The sequence below is a fragment of the Leuresthes tenuis genome, unplaced genomic scaffold, assembly GCF_036924035.1.
Source record: "Leuresthes tenuis unplaced genomic scaffold, fLeuTen1.0.hap1 SCAF_6, whole genome shotgun sequence".
Classification (NCBI taxonomy): Eukaryota; Metazoa; Chordata; class Actinopteri; order Atheriniformes; family Atherinopsidae; genus Leuresthes; species Leuresthes tenuis.
The window spans coordinates 36888404-36911532 of NW_027325360.1; the positions used below are offsets into that span (position 1 = coordinate 36888404).

General features: G+C 39.7%; 1 protein-coding gene across 2 annotated transcripts; it reads right to left on the minus strand.

Annotated features, from left to right (window-relative positions):
• Positions 1–429: 429 nt before the first annotated feature.
• On the minus strand, positions 430–4407 carry LOC140310339 (LIM domain transcription factor LMO4-B). Of its 2 annotated transcripts, none has more exons than XM_072388614.1 (5): positions 4066–4407; positions 3125–3361; positions 2904–3000; positions 2396–2554; positions 430–1569 (listed from the first exon to the last, which is right to left on the minus strand). In XM_072388614.1, the coding sequence occupies exons 2-5, from the start codon at positions 3337–3339 to the stop codon at positions 1561–1563; spliced, it is 480 nt and encodes a 159-aa protein (XP_072244715.1). In that variant the 5' UTR covers positions 3340–3361; positions 4066–4407; the 3' UTR covers positions 430–1560. The 2 variants fall into 2 exon arrangements, with proteins under 2 accessions (XP_072244715.1, XP_072244714.1); XM_072388613.1 differs by having other exon boundaries at positions 3125–3366.
• Positions 4408–23129: the final 18722 nt, after the last annotated feature.

Here is a 23129-nt window from a genome sequence, read left to right on the forward strand (position 1 = left end):
TCACCATCACGACACAAAGATAATTGTAATTGTGATCATTTGCATACGTTAATTAATTTACGTGACGCTTCTTGATCAGACGTGGAATAAATAATTGATGCAGTATCAGCACCAGCCATGACAAGTGGGACGTTTTGAAATAACTAAGCGCATTAAGGTGCAAGTTTGATGGCTTCTATGCTCCCAGGCAAGGTGTGAAAGTAGAGCAGATGTTATCTCCTACTTCCTGCACACAGCGTACTCCACTGGAACTATCACACAATGATTAACTCCCAACCTCTGATGGTATGCTGAGGCTTTAAAGTTTTCACGTAGCAATAAAGAGGCACAAGGAGTTAGAGTGAATTAGATAGATGCAGCTAAAGAAAATACTTTTCAGAAGCCATGCAGTGTGTGGCAGAGTACAAAAAGCTATGATGGGAAACAAACCAGGCTGTGTGGGAGCTTTAATTGGAACATGGTAAACAGTAAATACATCAGATTGTTTCAAATGCTCTGGGTGTAAAAGGGCCACTCCCCTTTAATGAGCCTGCTTTCAGATTAGGCTTTATTAGAGACAGACAGCCAATCATCCACAGGATATACCCCAAGTTCAGTCTCCCAGGAGCTCTAACAGCATAGATACAGGGCTCATGTTTAATTGCTTCTTTAAATGGTCAGAGCTCAAGCCCCTTAATTCCATTCCTCAGGGTAATCAGGCATGTTTTCACCATACAGGGATAAATAGAGTGAGAGAACAAGTGACAATTGCCATGCTAGGTTCAATGCAACACAACGTCACTCTAAAGCTGCAACGACCCGGGTCGCTTTGTGACATGTAACAGAAAATCATTTCAATAGGATTTTTGTTTTCATCCCCACATTTTTTAAGACATTGCACAGGCATTTGATAAAGAAATAAAACTGCATAGAAGGAAAAAAAAAAGAAAATCATGACTGGATCATTTCACCTCTTCTTAGGGTAGAAAAGGAAACGTGACTAATCAGCAAGTGTGAATAATGCGTTGTTGTCCAAAAGTTTTTGGTCCTACTTTTTATTTATTCAGGGTTTTCCTGTGACGGAACGTTTTCAGATTCTTCCCTCACACCAATAATTGGTTTATGTAATTCTCAGCGATTTAATCTCAAGATTATGATATACAAGAGGGAGATCAGGAGATCATTATAAACACGCTCAGGAGAAATAATGCAACATGGCTGAAGCAAAGCTTTGACAGCAGTCCATCAAACATTCACACAAGCACCTTTTGTTGTCTCTGCAAGCAGATGCTGCTTTTCAGCACCGTCTTCCTCAAGCTTTGTTCAGTCCTGAAGAACCCTCTATGATCTGTGCATAACACATAGATCACTTTAACAATAAACACACCAGAAACAGGACCGTGATGTATAGAGATTCACTGATATGGTGAGGGACGGGAGAAACTGCGTCCTTTACAGGAGAAGGAAGGTGGTGGAGGCAGCGATGAGACTCCACAACAGCAATGGTGATAGTAGCAAGAAAGAAGGAATGCACCCAGGTGAAGTGAAGGCTGGGAGGGAAACAGGGTGCCATCTTACCACTCAGCATACCTGCAGATAGGACCAGAGGGTCCCGGGAAAATGATTAGGTCAACAGCACCTCTCCCTGTATGCATTTTTAAATTGTTTGAAAACAAAACCACACTCTATTCAGATGTGTGTGTGCTTCCCTCCAATTAAAGTATTAGCTTATCTTAAAATGTCAAGTTCATTTAAGCACTAAGTATGCAACCATACCTACAAAATAAGAGAAACAGCAATGTTAAATAATAATTGCTAATAATGAATAATGGATTCAAAAACAGAATACAGTGGTATAAAACATCATGGCCTCTTACAGTTACCAAGCGCATTGAAACATTTGTAGGTTACGAAAGCATAAAATAAAGCCTGAAATATTTTACACTAAAAAAATAAATAAATCATTGTTCAGTATGCTGCAGAGTAGTGTCTTATGTAGTAGTGCAGTATTATTACTGCACTACTACATAAGACTATGTTCCAATTACGTTATTGGAACATAACATATAAAGATTAGATATTAGATAAACGTAGACTAATGGTAGTAAAATGTAGGGTAATAATGTAAAGTAGTAAAAATGGCACCTAATAACAACAGCACATAGTAGGAGTCTTTTTTTGTTCATCCATTCTTTCTCATATTATTTGATTAATGCTTATATATATCTATATCAATATACATCTATATATGTATACCAAATTGTTCTTGTTTTTCTCATTCCTGTGTAAACATTGTCTGCATTCCCCTCTTATTTCTATTAGTTACATGGGGAATCAAACACGTTTCTATTCATGTTAAGCTCTGCTCCAATTATATATGGGTCTGTAATATCATACTGGCAACCCCTTTATTTACCTTCTGGTCTGTCAGCACAGAGCTGCTCTGAAGTGGAGGCAGGTGGTTGTTGAGCAAGGCAGCACCAGGCCTGTCGTGCTCACAAAAGATTGTACCATTGATGTAATGGAAGCGATCTCCAGGCATTAGTCTGTTTCTACAGGTGGCACAGCTGAAACACTGCAGAGTGGGAAGAACAGAAGATGAAAAGACAAGAACTATCTCTTAAATTCAAGCCGCTAAAGTCCATAAATACCCTTCAGGTATAATTCAAATCAAAATAGGAACATTTAGCCACTTGATGTGAATTATATTGTATGGGGAGTCTGTTAGGAAATACTTTAGTGAACAGCTAAAATAATTCTGAAGAATGAATTAAAAAGATTACAGGAGACAAACAGACAGCAGGTACAATTCATATCATTCCTAACAATTTCTGGAGCAATGTCTCTCCCCACCACATCCCAGATGTGTCTGTCACACAAGCAGCAGGAGATGAAGCACAATCCTGTAAAAGCTGGGGATTTACCTTGAGGTGGTAAACATTTCCCTGTGCCCTCATCACCATTTCGTTAGCTGGGATCGACTGGCCGCAGGCACCGCATGCTCCGCTGTGCCCAAACAGTCTGCAAACGCAAGAACACAGACTGCTCTGTCTGTGCAGCTACAAAAATCTAAAAACAACATCTCCTTTTCCTCCACCTACTCTTCTCATCCATCCTAACTCTGCCACCTCATCGTTCCTCTCACCTGATGTAGTCGCTGCGACACAGAATCATGCCCCCTTTGCTGTAGCAGGTGGTGCCAATGTCCCCCAGCTGGGCTTGGCAACAAGAGCATTTGAGACACCGTGTGTGCCAGTATCGCTCCATGGAGAAGAGCAGAAAGCGATCGGCGATCTTCCCCCCACATCCTGCACAGGACCTGGGGGCTGGTGGTACACCTGACACCTGGCTGTTCACCATGCTGATGTGACCCCAAGGGTTCCTGGACTGGAAACAATAGAGATACAAGAGCTGAGACAGGTCTGAGATGGGTAAATTCAGCCATATTCACTCTACCAACACTTAAAGAAAAACGTGAAGTACAAATTCAATATAAAATCGCTTGAGTAATAGACTTTAAACAATAATATTTGTGAGAAATATATTATTTGGAGTGAACATTGACAACAATAATTGCAATTACTTCAAATAGGAGCTTTTATAGTCATGCCTTTCCTACATTTTAACCTTTGAAGATTCGTTTAGGTGAGCAACTAGCTGACAGCACCATGACAGGGTGTTAACAGGTTGACCGAAACAGAGCATACTGATACCGCTGATAAACACATAGCACACATCAAAATAACAAGCACATTTCAGGGTTTTGAAGTGTACTCTTTGAAGCATTATGATTTAAAAACATCAATTCTAGTCTTGTTATTGGTTAGACAACTAGACCAGACCAGGAGAGTGTAGGTTTTTTGTTGTTGCATTATGTCAACGGAGTGTGAGGGGAGATGTGCGAAGTACCAAGCCAGACTTTTGAAAGCGTTCCACAAATCATTAAGTGCTTTTCTTGTGCCTTTATCATTTCTAGCTTTCAAAGCTTAAGAGACATGAGTTCCCGAGCTGCTAGCTTACAGTAAAGCTGTATTCTGCTGTGCGCGCGTGGACGGGAAACATGAGGAAAGAGAAGAGGCGCGTTACCTTATTGAAACAAAGCTGTTCTTCCTTCCGTGAGAACTTTGACAAACTGGAAAAAAATATTCACAGAAACTTCAGTTAGAGTTGTGAAACCGCTCTCAAGCGCGTCATGTTGTGGTATTCATAGCTTTCCACAAAAAAAGGCAAGGGAAAACACAATGAGGGGAACAGTTGGACAAACACTCCGCGAAGTCCAGCTTTGCGAATGAACAACTACAAGTAACTATGCGGAGGGGACATAACGCAGCTTCACTTCCTTGTCGTCTTTGCTAACAATAAACGACACGACCACTCTTAGCGTCTTTGACAGCGACTCTATTCATCAAATTGTGCATGGGGCTACTTAAGTTGCCAGGCGAGGACGCAGCCGACAAGAGTCACGCTTCAGCCAATGGGAGAACAAGAGGCGTGTCCTCAGTCAAAATGATTTATGTGTTGATAGTGGCTCATTAATATGCACATTCAGATACCTAAAGCCGAAATTCCATCCGAGTGTGTACCTATGTATGATGACATGGAAGAGACTGCAAAATCTAATTGTACAGGATGTTTCATACTGTACAATTTCATTCACTTTACTGAGGGATATGAGTCAAATACTAATTCAAAACTGCCTCATGTCTGTCCACTTCCTACTCAGGCATCCAAAGAAAACCAAGGTAACTATTTACCATGTGATTTAATGAGATTTAAGAGAGTTTTAGAACACAAAAGTGTTGGAAACGCTATTAAAAAAAAAGTCAATTTCTGATATGTTAAAAAAAAAGAAAGACTCATTTCTGTGTTCTGAAGGCAAATCCATCACATTATAATAGGAGATTCAGAAATTCAACAAATGGTTTATCTTCAGTACATACACTCACCAGCCACTTTATTAGGTACACCTGTTCAATTGCTAGTTGATACAAATAGCTAATCAGCCAATCGCATGGTCGCAACTCAATGCATTTAGCCATTTGGAGGTGGTCAAGACGACTTGCTGAAGTTCAAACCAAGCATCAGAATGGGGAAGAAAGGGGATTTAAGTGACTTTGAACGTGGCATGGTTGTTGGTGCCAGATGGACTGATTGAGTATTTCAGAAACTGCTGATCTACTGGGATTTTCAAACACAACCATTTCTAGGGTTTACAGAGAATGGTCCGAAAAAGAGAAAATATCCAGAGAGCAGCAGTAGTGTGGATGAAAATAAAAAAGCTCATAACATCTCAAACTGGTTTCTTGAACATGACAATGTCTTCACTGTACTCCAGTGGCCTCCACAGTCACCAGATCTCAATCCAATAGAGCACCTTTGGGATGTGGTGGAACGGGAGATTCACATCATAGATGTGCAGCCAACAAATATGCAGCAATTGCCTGTCATGCTATCATGTCAATATGGACCAAGATCTCTGAGGAATGTTTCCAACACCTTTTTGAAAGTATACCATGAAGAATTAAGGCAGTTCTGAAGGCAAAAGGGGGTCGAACCTTTTACTAGCAAGGTGTACCTAATAAAGTGGCCAGTGAGTGTATAGGTGTATATCAAATACGGCTGTTAACTGCATGAATACACAGTTAGGTGACTAATTAAATCAAAATCTAATTTAAACTGTGTTGTTGCCACCATGCACTGCCAGAACAGCTTCAATGGACCATGAGATAATGATTTTACAAGTTTCTATGATCCTGCTGAACAGATGGAGAAAGCATTCATTCTTTTAGTATACATCACACATGTACTCTCCCTTTTGAATGACTCACTCACTCAGTCTGACTTTTTTCTACATTACAACTGTAATCACTCCAATGAGCATTCAAATGTGCATTGGTCTTTATAATGACGTGTTTATGAACATTCTCCCTGTGTTTATGTGTGTCCATGTGCTCTGCTTTCCTCTCATATTGCAGAATCATGCATTTGAGGTTAATTGATGATTCTAAATTAGTGGTAAGTGTGAGCATATATGGCTGTCTGCCTTTTTGTGATAGCCCTGTGATGGACTGGTTGGTCAGTGCACTCCAACCCGAAAACTAATATATCTCTTAGAACATATCAACAGAATATTTTTGCTTAGAGTAATAATGTTATGCTTGACCATTCTCTGTAACTACTGGATGTGTTTCTCTTTGTATTTCCAAAATACAATAATACACAAATGCCACTTATATCAAATGCACCTTTCAAACACAATTTCTGATCTGTCGCTCAGGAGGAAGAGCAGTTGTCTGCCAGTCGGTGATTTGACTTCTGTCTTCCCGGAGCCGCATGTCTTTGGGCTGAAGCCCAACCGCACTGAACCCATGTAGTGTTTAGAAGAAAGCACTGTGTTGCCTGTAGACCAGTGTGTGGGTAAACATGGCATGTAGCATAAAAACGCTTTGAGTGGTCAGCTAGACTAGAAAAGTGCTACACAAGTACATTACATTTACCATCTACATGCAGATGTTACCTTAATCAGAATTTCTTTTGAAAAAAAAAAGTCAATTGAACAATTCTTTTGATGACCATTGCTCTAACAATGACCTCTTTTTGAAAGACTGTATGTTATTCTCTTACCACTTTGGAAATGAGAATAACTGAGCCAACTCAGCTCAGACATTGTGTATGTTAAATGGTTAATTTCATATTGCTATGCAGCGTGTGGAAGTGTGTGTTCAATGTGATTTTCCACAAATTTATTTTGCTTTTTCTTAAAACTCCCTTCCCTAATACAAAAATTAATGTGAGGAATCCATTGTCTTGTATGTCTCAACGGTTCAGTTGTGAAACTAACACAGATAGTCATGTTTGAATACACACAGATAAATTACAGAAAATGAAAACAAGGAAAATGTCTTCTATGTTTTTAACAGGACTGAAGTGTTGGTTGTTACAGACCTTCATTTTGCCCACTGGAGGGCAGTAATCCATCACAATTCAACTCACCAGCAACAAGAACACACTGGATATTTCAGTGAAACAGTCAATGTAACTGTACTACTTTTTAAATTATTTTTTAAATTTGATTTTAATTGCAAAGATGAAAAACAATCCAATGAGAAAGGAAAATTAAAAAACAAATCAGTAGACAGAAAACACAGTTAAAACAACAGAAACAACTAATGTATAGTAGGGCTTAACCATGGTGGTGGCTTGCACTTTTACTCCGCAGCAAAAGAGTTCCTGGTTCGAAACACGACTGAGGCCCTCCTGTGTGGAGTTTGCATGTTCTTCCCTTGCATGTGTACTCTGGCTTCCTCTCACCATCCAAGCACATGCATGCTTGGTTAATTGGTGACCCTGGGAGTGAGTCCACAAGGCTGTGTGACCCTGTGATGGGCGTATCCTGCCTCTCGCCCAAAGGCAGCTGGCATAGTCTCCCGCCACCCGCAACCCTGAATTGGATCAATCGGGTATAGAAAAAGGATGGATTGATGATGTGTGCTAGGACTTTTTTTTGTGACAGTGTACTTTACCTCATCCTCTCGTCCACAGGCGGCCATATTAATGGTAGTTTTATAACTTACAGAAACTTGTTTAAGTTCTATATAGCCTAAGAAGATCCTACACTGACAGGGTGCAGCATAAGAGATGCAAGGACATTACCCAGCTCAGTAAAAATAGGTTAAAACCAAAAGTGCAAAAGAGTTCACCTTTACATAAGTCAAGCATACATAAACAAACAACTGGTCAGATTTGATTCTGCAAAAGGCAATCAGGAAACACGAGCAAATCAAAGAAGGGCTAGTTAAGCCATAGCAATGGAATTAATCCTGATAGGTGGTCAAGCTTGAAAAATAAGAGGGATGGGGACATATAGGGAACAGGGGAGTAACTGGTATGGAGGAGAAGTGACTGGCAGAGAGGAATTACCTCTGAAACAGCACTAAAATAATCATCTGGACATGGATTTTTTGCATTTTATACACCAGATTGTAAAATACATGTGTATGTACAGTATGTTTATAAACTGTATAGAATATAGAAAGAAAAGACTATGATGAGAACCATTTTGATGTAAGATGTGTCCGAGTAATTTTTTCTGAACCAGTAAGAGATAAAACTTCACTTTATATCTACCATACTGTAATGAAGAGAACTGTGTTTTTGACATGATGTTTAAAAATCTATATGTGAAAGATGGGATTCAGTTTAATGGTGGATTTCACATCTAATTTAATACTTGCAAGAAAGTAAAGATTCCAAATTCAAAACAGTTCATACAGAACTGATTTAAGTTGCCTAGCTAAGAAAACCAATAGATTTTACCGAAAATTCTATTCGATTCAATCTTTTGTCTTTAAGCGTACACCATCTGACAGTGGAAAGAAAAAACTCCCTTCTAACAGGATGAAATCTCTGGCAGAACCAGACTCAGGGAGGGTGGCCATCTGCCTCGACCAGGTGGGGGTTGAGAGGACTGGAAAGAGGGGAGAACACCATAACACCAGACCAGGGATACCTGCTGAGAAAGAGAAACCACAAACGTGGTCATCATTGTAGCATGAAAGGCAAACTTAGCCACGAACATCAGTAGGATTAATCCTCTGTCAATCACAATTTATCATAGCAGTCTGCACGAGAGTCATTCCTTTTCAACATGGCTCGATGGAAGCCAATCTATCAAGGTGCAGTTCCCTGCAGTGGTACCTCCAGTTTGGCTGTATGTTTTTGTATCTGTAAGTCTTTCAGTACACACTTACATTAATGCAAAACTATATTCCTCAACTTTCACAGTGATATTTTGGTCAGAACACCTGTTAATCCTTAGGAAGCTTATGTTACTGCCCCATACTGCACTTTGTATTGCTTATCTCTGTCCAAGCATCTTTAGGATCACTCACAAACATGGATATAGGACACCATGAAAATGTATGGTCCCCAAAGGATGAATCTTTTTGTATGACTTCTTGAGTGTCACCATGACTGTCACTGACAAGTCTTCACAACTTCTGGGTGAATTGGCCTTTATTTATGCTGTGGAGTAATTTCCATAGTATGATAGGGGTGATTAAGGGGTCAAATTGGTAATATACCTATAGGGACTAATCTGAAGGAAAATGGAGCAGGCTTGATATCTCATTATGTGAATAATGTTAAAACTACAGAGCATTTTGTTTACATCCTAAAATAAATAGCGTGCAGATATATGACCTGAATGGAAATATGGTATGCTATCTTACCATGTGGTGCTATTTTTCTCTCCTGCCGAGCAACCTAATAAAGATACCTTCCTGATTTCTTATTTTCAAAATGTATAGTATCAATAAGATTGTTACAGATTTGGTTGGTCTTTAACTTTTCATCTATTGCCATTATTGGGTCAAAACTGGGACACGTATTTGTAGTTCCAATGCTGGATGCAGTTGTAGTTTGAGTTTTATTAGTTACTGTCCTTTGAACCAATGTTGACGTAAAAGTGTTAACTTGTGTGTGAGCCCTCAGTTCAAACAGAGACCTTTGTGGAAAAATCAACTTAACCTTCACTAAAGGTATTGTTTACACACAAAAATGTATTAGCCATGGTCCAGACATTTCTGTTAAGGCACATCAAGCAGTAAATGTAAAGAGATTATCCCAGGTCATAACTGACCTGTTTTTGTCTTTATATAAAAAAATAAAATAAAAAAAGTTGAGACTGTTAAAGTAATTAATCTATTTGTTAAAAACGGGAAATTATTAAGTGTGGTTATATTTGTTGTGAAGTCTTTCACTGTTCTGAGAAAATGGAAGTATTTGAAATTGAAGCCTGGTGCAAAAGGAAGCAGCTAGCTTATGAAAATGCTGTTATTTTGAGTGATGTTGACCCAGATGTCACAGATGTAGTTCTGCTAACAGCTTTGAGTCAGGTTAAAGCATTTGGAAAGTCTTAGATAGTTGATCGTTGTCTTGATGTAGCTTCTAAAATGCAGTTTATACTGATCAAGACTTCCACTGACTTGACAAATCAAGACCTACCTGATGTTGCTGGACTTCCTGGTGAGACTGGTCCATGGCCTGTTCAAGTGCTCACTGCTCCTGCAGGAAATGAAGAGTTTCAAGCCAAACTAATGTAATTTCTGAAGACTGAAGGTAAAACTCTCACTGATGTCAGCGGCTTACTCCAACCTTCACCTCTTGACATGAACACTGCACTCATACACGCCATCAGCTCCCCAGTGGATAAATGTAACACTACATCTGCTGATTTTCAGAGTTATTGCAAGTTGCGTATGTTCTCTGGTGTGAAACCTACACCCAAGAAGAGTATGATGCCTGGGCAGAGCAGACAACACATTTGCTAGAAGAGTGGCAGTGCAGTGACAATACAAAGAAACAGAGAATAGTGGAAAGCTTGAATGACCCCGCTGCTGATATTGTTAGATTCCTGAGAGTGCAGAAGCCCACTGCAACTTCATATGACTACATGCAAGTTTTGGAGACAGCTTTTGGAACAACTGAGAGTACATCCGATCTCCTGGTGAAATTTAGACACACATCAAAATGTTGGTGAAAAACTGTCTACTTACCTGTTGAGGCCGGATAAAATGCTACACTGCATCTTCAGGAAAGGAGGCGTGGCGCTGTCTGACATGAATCGTTTGCGGATGGAGCAGGTTGTGAGAGGAGCACTGCAACAAGACATGAATGCTCTTCGTCTCCATATGATCCACAAGCTGCGAGAACCTCCTTCTTTCAATGAGTTGCTCAAAGAACTAAAGGAGGAGGAGGACATGCTCCAAAGCAGAAACGATGTCAAGAACACCGTAATGTCACAGTCTGTAACTCCTATTTCCAAGCCTGCACCTGAACTAGATCCTGAAGTAGCAAAGCTGAAAAAAGAGATCAGTGTCATGAAAGCTGAGATGATCAGTCTTAAAGCTGCTACAGTTGCATCACATCCAGACACTCAGAATCCACAACTAGAAATCCCTGCCAAGACGGATGAAGTCAGAGATTGAAGAGTATTGCAAGTCTTGTGTGAGGTGCATAAAAATGAAGACTTTACCCAATAGAGTTGCACCCTTGTCTCATCTGCAAAGTGATGGACCATTTGACCTTGTTTGTATGGACGGGCTCCGTTGAGCCCGATTCGAGCAATACAGAAAATGTCCTGGTCATTACTGCTCACTACGCTCAAGCTTTTCCAACAAGGGACCAAAAAGCCTCTACCGTGGCAAAAGAGTTGCTGGAGAAATATTTTGTGCATTATGGATTGCCCAAGAGGATGCACAGTGATCAGGGCAGAGATTTTGAAAGTCTCCTTGTCCACGAAGTGTTGAGTTCATTCGGAGTTGAAAAATCAAGAACAACACCCTATCATCCTCAATGTGACCCCCAACCTGAGAGGTTTAATAGGACATTGTTGGACATGTTAGGGACTCTGGAACCCAACAGGAAGAAAAAATGGAGTCAGCACATTGTACATTTGGTTCATGCTTATAACTGTACTCCGAATGAAGCTATAGGATTTTCTCCCTATTTTCTTATGTTTGGGTGTGAAGCCAGACTACCTGTGGATCTATGTTTTTAGACTTCCAGTGACGGCACACAACAGAAAACCTACTTCAAGTACATTTCCAACATGAGAACGGAGTTAAAGACTGTCTATGAACTAGCAGAGTCCATTGCTGCCAAGAAAAATGATGATAACAATAAGCAGTATGTATGACAAAAGTATGACAAAAGGATCAGATTTACACAATTGTTGCCTGGAGACAGAGTCTTGCTATGGAACCTTGGATTACAAGGGAAGCATAAACTGGCAGATCTGGGCATCAAAACCATATGTTGTGGAAAGCAAGATGCCAAACTTACCAGTGTTCCGGTTGGAACCTGAAGATGGTGAGGGACCAATCAAAATCCTCCATTGGAATCACCTCCTGCCTCTCGGGAAGAGGATTTCTTCACATCCTGTATCTAATACAGATGTTACACCTGCAAAGAGAGTTCTTCAACAGAGAAGACAGAAAGAATGCACAGATAAGCCTGAGAAGGAAAAGACCCGATCACAGAAAATGCTAGATAAAGACTCTGACAGAAGAGAGGTTAGACCCAGTGATCCTGTTGGAAACGACTACACTGACTCAGAGGATGAGGATTATGGACCATGGTATGACTCAACTATTGAACATGGATGATGATACTCTGGAACCATTCAGTCTGGATTTGGATATTTTCTTAAGTGACTTGACGAGACAACCAAAAGCAGTTGAACCCGAGATAACACAGGAATGTGTGGACGTACCTCAAATGGACAGTGGAAATGAACTTGAGTTTACCGAAAACAATAGAATCCTGACTCGCAGACACAGACTGCAAGGAGGGTCGACTCTTGATGCTGTGACTCTGTGGAAGTACAAGGTGAAGGCTGGACTGAAGCTGGAGTTTTGCTTCAACAGAATCACAGGAAATGTAGATGTCTTTGCACAACAGTGGGCTCATGAGGCGCTTTTGTCCCAGGTGGCTGGTGTGGAACTGTAATTTCCTTCCATCCATCCATCCATCCATCTATCTATCCATCCATCATCTGCTGCTTATCCGAGGGTTGGGTCGCGGGGGCAGCAGCTTTACCAGAGAAACCCAGACGTCCCTGTCCCCGGCCACTTCCTCCAGCTCTTCCGGGGGGACCCCGAGGCGTTCCCAGGCCAGCCGAGAGACATAGTCTCTCCAACATGTCCTGGGTCTCCCCCGGGGTCTCCTCCCAGTGGGACGTGCCCGGAACACCTCACCAGGGAGGCGTCCAGGAGGCATCCTAACCAGATGCCCGAGCCACCTCATTTGGCTCCTCTCAATGCGGAGGAGCAGCGGTTCTACTCCGAGCCCCTCTCAGATGACTGAGCTTCTCACCGTATCTCTAAGGGAGAGCCCAGACACCCTGCGGAGGAAGCCCATTCAGAAAGCCTGAATGGGCTGAATGGTGTTGCTTGTACTTGCGATCTCGTTCTTTCGGTCACTACCCACAACTTGTGTCCATAGGTGAAGGTAGGAACGTAGACTGACTTGTAAATTGATTATGATCCACAAACCAGGCAAAAAGCCTGACACCTGCTTCGCGAATATTCTGCACCCAAAGTGGCAGCTGCCCAACCCGGTGCAGTGCCTAGGGAGGATGAAGGCCTTATTTGAGGTGGTCGTTAAAGGTAAGCCCATGAACTGTATCAGTGATACCTTTAATTGTCAACATATCAGAGTACTACAAAATCTCATCAGAATCAGAATCAGAACTCATGAATACTTTATTAAAGCCTGATGATCAGACAACTATTTTCATTTTCCACACTTATGGATAAAATAAATTTGTAATTGAGTCTAGGCTGTTATTTTATAATGTACCTCTCCAGTCATGTTCTATTATATGTAGGAATTATTAATAGTTAAAACTTATTTTAACATGGATTAATAGCATAGGTAATAGCACAAAAGGTACAACATTTACTCTCTCATTGAGAGCTGTGAAATGTCACCACTGTTGCTTCTGATAGGTTGGACAAAGGGCATCATGGTTGAGATTGAGAAGTTGAATTGGAATTGAGGTTGTGTTTTGCATATTTTAGCCTCAGTCACACCTAGACTAAGATGATGAGTTGGTTGTGCAATAATCTCACATTTTACTTACATGCAGAAAAATTTCTTCAGGTGGAGGACTATAAAAGTACCTCTTTAGTGACAACCTTTGCTCAGATGTGTTGTGGGGCAGATTTTAGGTGACACATATACATTAAAAGTACAAATTTGAGTAAGGGTCTTCATAAATCAGAATCGGGCGACATAGAATCCTATTTAAAACTGCTGGCTAAAGATAAGCGTAAATACGGTAAAATAGTTATTCACGTCGGCGGTAATGACACCCGGTTACGCCAATCGGAGGTCACTAAAATTAATGTTGCATCGGTGTGTAATTTTGCCAAAACAATGTCGGACTCCGTAGTTTTCTCTGGACCCCTGCCAAATCTGACCAGTGATGACATGTTTAGCCGCATGTCCTCATTCAATCGCTGGTTGTCTAGATGGTGTCCAGCAAACAACGTGGGCTACATAGATAATTGGCAATCTTTCTGGAGAAAACCTGGTCTGATGAGGAGAGACGGCATCCATCCCACTTTGGAAGGAGCTCTTCTAATTTCTAGAAATATGGACGAATTTATTACTCATCCAAAAACATGACAACCCAGGGTTGAGACCAGGATGCAGAGTTGTAGTCTTACACACTTCTCTGCGGCTTCCCACCTGATGCTGCCCCCCCCTCAATCAAAAAACACAAAAGGAGCAAATCCTCTTGTGCAAAAAAAATTTAAAACAAAAACTTTAACTGAACAAAAACATCAAACTATTAAATGTGGTTTGCTGAATATTAGATCTCTCCCTTTGAAGTCTCTGTTAGTGAATGATTTGATTTGTGATCATCATATTGATATATTTTGTTTTACAGAAACCTGGCTGCAGCAGGAGGATCATGTTAGCATTAATGAATCAACTCCCTCTGACTATTTAAATGTTCATGTTCCTAGAACCACAGGCAGAGGAGGAGGAGTGGCAGCTATCTTCAGATCAGGGTTACTAATCAGTCCTAGACCCAAGATTAGTTTTAGCTCTTTTGAATCTCTGATTCTCAGTTTTTCCCACCCAAAGTGGAAATCACAAAAACCTCTTGTGTTTGTTGTTGTGTATCGTCCACCTGGCCCTTATTCCGAGTTTCTGTCTGAATTCTCAGAGTTTTTATCCCAGTTAGTGGTGAGTACAGATAAAGTCATTGTAGTGGGTGACTTTAATATTCATGTAGATGTTGAAAATGACAGCCTAAATATTAACTTTAATTCTATATTAGACTCTATTGGATTTTCTCAAAGTGTTCACAGACCTACTCACTGCCTTAATCATACCCTTGACCTTGTGCTGACTTATGGCATTGAGAGTGAACAGTTAACAGTGTTCCCTCATAACCCTGTCTTGTCTGACCATTTTTTAATAACTTTTGAATTTACATTACTTGACTACACGGTTTCTGAGAAGAATTCTACATATAGAAGGTGTCTGTCAGAGAATGCTGTAACCAGATTTAAAGAGTTGATTTCATCATCCTTTTCTTCACTGCCATGTGCAGATATGACAGAGGACGGCTACCTAAATTTTACTCCAGTAGAACTTGACTCTCTTGTTGACAGCACTACAGCTTCAATGCGTACAACACTGGACAATGTTGCCCCTCTGAAAAGGAAGGTAATCAGTCAGAAGAGGTTGGCTCCTTGGTATAATTCACAGCTGCGTGCGTTAAAGCAGACTGCAAGAAAGCTGGAGAGACAGTGGCGTTCCTCTAATTTATTTTAACATTAATTCTAATCTAATTGAGTCTCAATTAGTCTGGAAAGATAGTTTAATAACGTATAAGAAAGCACTTCGTAAAGCTAGAACTGCGTATTATTCATTATTGATAGAAGAGAATAAGAATAATCCCAGGTTTCTTTTCAGCACTGTTGCCAGGCTGACAAAGAGTCCGAGCTCTGTTGAGCCATGTATTCCTTTAACTCTCAGCAGTGATGATTTCATGAGATTCTTCATCAATAAAATTGTTTCTATCAGAGAGAAGATTAATGGAATCCTTCCCATTATTATCACTGATGTATCATCAAGTAGAGCAGCTTTAGAAGTATCTTTCGAACCTGAATTGTATTTAGACAGCTTCTGTCCAGTTGATCTTTCTGAGCTAACAACAGCAATAGTCTCTTCTAAACCATCAACTTGTATGTTAGACCCAATCCCAACCAGACTGTTCAAGGAGGTTTTCCCCTTAATTGACACTTCCATATTGGATTTGATCAATTGGTCTTTGTTGATAGGATATGTACCTCAGACTTTTAAGGTTGCTGTAATTAAACCTTTACTTAAAAAACCTACTCTTGATTCAGAAGTGTTGGCTAATTATCGACCTATATCCAATCTCCCTTTTTTGTCCAAAGTTCTTGAAAAAATAGTTGCAGCTCAACTTTGTGATCATTTACATAGAAATAATCTGTTTGAAGAGTTTCAGTCAGGATTCAGAGTGCATCATAGCACAGAAACGGCACTGGTGAAAGTTACCAATGATCTCCTGTTAGCTTCTGATAGCGGACTTGTTTCTGTGCTTGTCCTGTTGGATCTCAGTGCTGCATTTGATACGATCGATCACAGCATTCTGTTACAGAGACTTGAACATGTTATTGGGATTAAAGGAACTGCATTAGGCTGGTTTAAGTCATATTTATCTGATAGATTCCAGTTTGTTCTTGTAAATGAGGAATCTTCCTCACACGTTGGAGTAAGTCATGGAGTTCCTCAGGGTTCTGTGCTTGGACCGATTCTTTTTACTTTATACATGCTTCCATTAGGTAACATTATCAGACAGCATGGCATAAATTTCCATTGTTATGCTGATGATACTCAGCTGTACTTATCTATGAAACCAGATGAAACCTACAGGTTGGTCAGGCTACAAGCCTGTCTTAAAGACATAAAGACCTGGATGACTCAGAACTGTCTGCTTTTAAATTCAGACAAAACTGAAGTTGTTCTCTTTGGACCTGAGCGCTTCAGGGAGAAATTGTCTAGTTATATAGTTACTCTAGATGGTATTTCCTTGGCTTCTAGTTCTACTGTGAGGAACCTTGGAGTTATTTTTGACCAGAATTTATCATTTGACGCACATATAAAACTGGTTTCTAGGACTGCCTTCTTTCACCTTCGTAATATTGCCAAAATCAGGAACATCCTGTCTCAAGGTGATGCAGAGAAACTAGTTCATGCATTTGTTACTTCAAGATTGGACTACTGTAATTCCTTATTATTGGGCTGTCCCACATATTCTCTGAAAAGCCTCCAGCTGATCCAAAATGCTGCAGCCAGAGTTCTGATGAGAACTAACAGGAGAGATCATGTTTCTCCAGTTTTAGCTTCTCTTCATTGGCTCCCTGTTAAATTCAGAATAGAATTTAAGATTCTTCTTCTCACATATAAAGTTCTTAATGACCGAGCTCCATCATATCTTAAAGATTTAATTGTAAGATATTTTCCTAACAGAGCACTTCGCTCCCAAACTGCAGGTTTACTTGTTGTTCCCAGAGTTTCTAAAAGTAGAATGGGAGGTAGAGCCTTCAGTTATCAGGCCCCTCTCTTGTGGAATAAGCTGCCAGTAAATGTCCGGGAAGCAGACACCCTTTCCACTTTTAAGATTAGGCTTAAAACTTTTCTTTTCGATAAAGCTTATAGTTAGGGATGGCTCAGGTAATCCTGAAACATCCCATAGTTAAGCTGCTATAGGCTTAGACTGCTGGGGGACCTCATCTGTCACACCTTTCCTCACTTTGCTCTCTTTTTCCCCCTGTTTAATTTCAAAATTGATTTTATGTACATGTGACATTATTGTGATTATTAACCTATGTTTCCCTGTTCCAACAGATATCCTTTGAATGGCGTTATGGTGTTTTTTCCCCCCTCTTTTCCCTCTTTTCTGTCTTCTCAAACCCCAGCTGGTCGAGGCGGATGGCCACCCTTCCTGAGTCTGGTTCTGCCAGAGGTTTCTTCCTGTTAAAAGGGAGTCGTTCCTTTCCACAGTTGCCACAGGCACGCTCAGGACGGGAGATTGGACTGAAGACACATTTCGGTGCAATCTGTTGGTTTCCTTAGCTAGGATATTAAATTTTTTTTAGCTCTATATGAATTAATTGGATTATGATTACAATGAATTGAATTCCAATTGGCTTGAATTGGACTATATTACTTAAGTGCCTTGAGATGACAATTGTTGTAATCTGGCGCTATATAAATAAAATTGAATTGAATTGAATTGAATAAATATACATTCATACTTTATTTGTAACTGCTTATGCTTAGTAGATCGCCGGAGTTGCTGGGGCCCATCCCAGCTGTCAATGGATGAGGACAGGGTACACCCTGGACAAGTCACTGCTTTATTGCAGGGCTGACACATAGAGACAGACAACCATTCATACCTACAGGCAATTTAGAGTCATCAGTCAACCTAGGCTGCATGTCTTTAGACTGTGACAGGAAATCAGAGTCCCCGAAGAAAACAGACGCAGCCATGGGGAGGACTTTCTAAATATATATTGCAGGTAATATAGGGTCTGCTAGTATTGAAAAATTAATTAACCTGAATTGTGAGAATGCTTTAAGGCATTGTAGCGAACTCAAGTGTGGGATTTAATACAAACTTAAGACTTTAAATTACTATTTTTTTGTGTGTGGATGGTCATTGTGGAAATACCAGATGGGGGATTTCTACATCAAAGAAGAGAAATTTACAACAACCTTTGCCCACGAAATCATTTCGGGGGAGTTTTCTCAGCCCCTCTTTCCACAGACCTGTGCCATATATTTAGGTAAATGCATTAATAGCTTAGCGCTAATTAAGCTGAACAAACAACGGATCCTTTCAGGAGAGTATTGGGGAAAACCAGAACAGGACCCTCATGACCCTATATGGGTCAAAGTAAACAATGGTGACAGTTTGCCCTGACTCTGACTCAAGGCAGAGACAGTCGCAGCATGGACCTCTCAAAAGGATCTCACCCAGAATCACTATTTAGCTGAATCTCGAAACTGTATTAAATGTGCTTTATATCATTGTACAAGTTCTGTCATGTTCTCAGTGATATCACAAGCTGAATTTTAATACCTTTTTCATGACCGTACGTGGAAGGATACGAAAGAAGTAATTATTTTGGAAAATGACTAATCAGCTTATGGAGCAACATTGCCCCTGTGTGGTTTGTAGTACTGAATAGTTGAACCCAAAACTAAGTCAACAACTTGCATATGACATGTGACATTTAACACAGGAAAATAACATTGTTTAGTTCGTTATTCATACGTCATAATTTTACAGATATCCATCTGAATTTTGAGACTCATAACCATCATGTTATATTATGTTGTTTTTGATGTCTTTATATCCTAAGTTTATGCTATATCTTTACCCTTTATATCTTAACAAGTTTTTAGAATCCTCTGAACAAATGTTTATGAGACAGAGGAATGCAGGAGTCGAGTTGCTTTGAGGCACCCTCGTTGCAGGTCACCTTACAAAATACGCCCAGGCACACGACAGTTCCAGGCATACCATTGGCTGAAAGTGTAGCGTAGGCCTTCGTCATGCCCCACCTCCGCGAATCAAACTCTGGAAACTGCGAGGAAAAGAATAGAGAATATTGAAAGTTCAGAAAAGAGTCCAGATCAGAAAAGAAGATGAAGAGCAGAGAGTTTTAAGATTGATGGAATGAGAGTCTGGCGGAGAGCCAGGTCCAAACAAAGACAGAAAGGGAAGAATGTTGTAGAAAGATGCGTTTTGCGTTTTTGTTCATCCGTCATCCTGTCTCCTCTCTATAGCACGTTTTAAACTCTGCTGCTGCAGCATCCTCACCTATTTTTGATCACCAAAAGGAGCCAGCATTAAGCTTGTCAACCTTTTTGTCAATCTTTGGTGAATTTAAGTTCACCTCATCAGAGTTGGTCAGCAACCAAAACCAACTCCACCCTTGGACAATTTTGTCATTATTTGCGGTGAATTCCGACACACTAACCCGTTCGTCTTCCGAGCTACCATAAGCCACCTTCCAGTGCAGGAAAGCGACCGGTCACGTTCCTGAAAGTCAATCACAATGAAGGCCGCGAGACGTGGAACCGAGAGAGACCCAGTGGGACCCGCTGGCGATTACCTGTGGTTCGGAGCTGACCTAACCGTAAGATCTGCCCTGTTCTTACATTTCAGACGGTATGCGGTGGGTGTCGAGAGAATTTGCTATTAAAATGATAAATTAACCCAAGTTGATAGCCTTTAAATTCAAATAGTAACAAACCTAGACTATTTCAATGATTCCGGTATCCATCCATCCCCTCCCCTTAGTTCTTTTCAATTCACTAAGTGTTTCTTATATAATCATCCATACTCAAAGCATTTCTCCTGTTGTCTTAAGGTTCATGTCTTTGGTCATATCATTGTAATAAATAGTTCATATATATACATATATAAAATCAACTGGTTTTTTGTGTATGTGTTCTTTACGTACGTGTGAGTCTAACAAAATGAGAATTCATGAGTAGCGACTATATGAGACTGGAATTTATTAATTAATAATTGATAATTAATTTAACATACCAGAATTGTAAGATTCTGTCTTTTTCCTTCGATTGAAGGTGGTGCCCTAAAACCAGGTAAAATAAGGCTTATTCAGATAATGAGAACTTTTGGCTAAATCCTTATATCTTATCACATCACGCTATGTGTGTCCGCTATAAATATATATTGTTGGTGCCTCGTGTGCCGGCGATATATAATTTGGCTATATCACTATTGTTTTCCCTTTTCCCTTTATTATTATTCCTTACGTTTTTTGACACAATTTTCTGCTAAATATTCACATTTTTCTGCATTGTTTGTCATCTCTCTGATTTTTTTCCCTGTTAGTTTTGGATATTTCTTCTCTTTTCTGCCTTCATAAAGCTCCAGATCCATTCAAAAAACCTTTTCAGTGCTTTGAAGCTTCAGCTAATAACTTTCTGCTAAATTTTCAGCTTTTTGAGCATGGTGTTATAATTGGGTTTGTTCTTAGACATTATGTATTCATAATCTGTATTTTAAATAACCTATGTTCCTAGCTGGTACTTTTTCACTCTGCTCATACTGCACAATCGATGACCTTAAAATGGTCCAAGACCTTAGAAGGACATAAACAACTGGGTCAGACAAAACATCTCTATTAGAGTAGATAGGTCTGGTACATTAGATCAACGCCTAAAACAACACTCACACACACACACATTGTTTATCACATTCAAAGAACACAACAAGGACAGTGGTTGGCCTGATCATGCCACTAAAAACTGGCCAATTATACTCTGACAAGTGTGAATACAACTTCTGTGAGATAAAGCTGAATATACATATGAAATGTTTCCTGCGGGAGCTCTGGCACTCCGAGTCCAGCGCTGCAATATACTTTACTTGTGACCACTAATAAATACTTTATTTAATAAATGATTTCTCCAGCTTGTTCTTGGGCTTCCAATGAAAGAATCGGGCTAACAATTGGTGCCGTGACCCGGATTGGCTGACTCTGAGACCGTGTCCGATCGAGGACTTCCGGAGCTGAGTGGAGGGGACTCTTCTTCAGACAATTCAAGGTGCCTAAAGCACAAGGTGAGCAGAAAACCTCTTGTATCAGCATATGTGAAATTTCTGCACATTGGTCATGCTAAATTAAATTAAATTGTACATGTAGTTATTTAGTCGAAAAATCTACAATGATAATGGAAGTTTTTACTAGAGCATTTATCATCAATTCAACAATTAATTTATTTTAAAATAAATTTGAATGGGAGAAATACCAAAGTGAATGGACAATCTGAAATCCGATTTTCAATGCAAGTATCAAAGTGCAGAGATAAGAAGCAATACAATGTCCAAAATAAATCCAAATGTGTAAAAAAAAGAAGGAAAAAAATATATAAAAATAAAAATCCAAAATAAATCCAGGAAGAACAGACTGTTTAAAAATAAACATTAGAACAAGTTTGTTGTTGAATTAAGATTTCACAGCTCTCTTAGAAAGTTAAAGTCAGACAAACAAACACAGCATTTAAATCTTTGAACCTTTAATTGAAAAACAGCCTGAACAAAAGATGTTCTACAAATTGAGACTTTATGATTTCCACCTGAAGCAGGTCTGACCATATGACATATGGGAAAATATCATGATTTAACAGCAAGGTCAGGCAGATAGGTGTCAGACAGTTTCTTACCATCTTAAAGCATTAAAGGTTAGCCTTTATTGTGTTAGAGATCACAGTAACATGACTTTAAAAATGTAGCTGATCTAAATACTTATCCTCTGCTTCTTTTCACCAATTCTGAGTTAATATTTATCATCAGTATTTATATTTGATCTCATTAAACCATTTAACTATTTAACTGCAGCAGATCTATGAATCAATTGATCTGTTCTATTAACAGAGCAGTAAAGTGCTTTATATAAAGGTTTAAAGTGAGTTAGAGTATTAGGAAATTAACAAAAACAGCAATAAAAGGCACAACGAGAGTCAGATATCACCAATGAGTTTCTTAAAGAAGAAAACTCTAAAAGAAATTTAAAGACAGCTGCGCTGCAGTAAGTCTGACTCATAACAAGTCAAGTCAAGGTTTGTTTTCATGGCACATTTAAAAACAGCCACAGCAACCAGAGAGCTGTACAGCTGAACAATATATTAATACTATTAGCAAATTCTAACCCTGCAGATAAATATTAATTAATCAAACAATAAACATGAATAAATTAGTGAAATAAAAACAAAAACAGTGTTTACAGTTAAAGACATGCCTCTAAACCAGACATGTGTATTGGAAAAGGAAAGGCTTTGGGACTTCAGCAGGCACCCCAGTTAAACACTTGAATCAATTACTCGAACTATATTATGCCATACTTGAACCAAAACAAGTTGCTATAGTCAAGTGCAGAGGACATCAAAAGGGAGATGGGAGAGTAGCGAGAGGCAACAGTGCGGCAGATAAGGCAGCAAAAACAAAAGCAAGGTATACTGCATTTAACCAGATGTCTCAGAAAACATTGGAGGAAAAATCACAACGAGAATTATGTATACAAAACATTAAAGAACTTCAAGAACCAGCGGCACCATCTGAAAAGCAAGCATGGAACGAAAAAAAAAAAGATTCCACAGGACGCTGTTGGAATCATGAAGGCAAAATAGTAGCTCCAACTGGTCTACTAAATTTGCTATGTCAAGAAGCACACAGTAGAGCTCACTGTGCTAGCTCAAAAGTAACAGCGCTCATTTCACAACACTGGTTGCACCCCCACCTAAAAGACATAATAAAATATTTTGTGCAATCGTGTGAAATTTGCAACCTGTTCAATCCAAAAGTCTCTCTTAAAGCAGGACTAGGTAGTTTCCCAGTACCTGATGCCCCTTGGAAACAGATAGTAATTGAGTTTACTGACATGGGAGCAGCAAACAGAACTGAAGGTAAACAGATATCTTCTAGGGAGTGTAGCTCCCTTTTCTAGATGGGTAGAAGCCACACCTACTAAAACCAGCGGAGAAATTAGAAATTATTA

Coding starts and splice junctions, on each gene's coding strand:
- LOC140310339 (XM_072388614.1), bottom strand. CDS start 3,339: ATGGTGAACAGCCAGGTGTCAGGTGTACCACCAGCCCCCAGGTCCTGT. Junction 3,001..3,124: donor TGTCGCAGCGACTACATCAG/GTGAGAGGAACG, acceptor TTGCGTTTGCAG/ACTGTTTGGGCACAGCGGAG. Junction 2,555..2,903: donor GAAATGTTTACCACCTCAAG/GTAAATCCCCAG, acceptor CCCACTCTGCAG/TGTTTCAGCTGTGCCACCTG.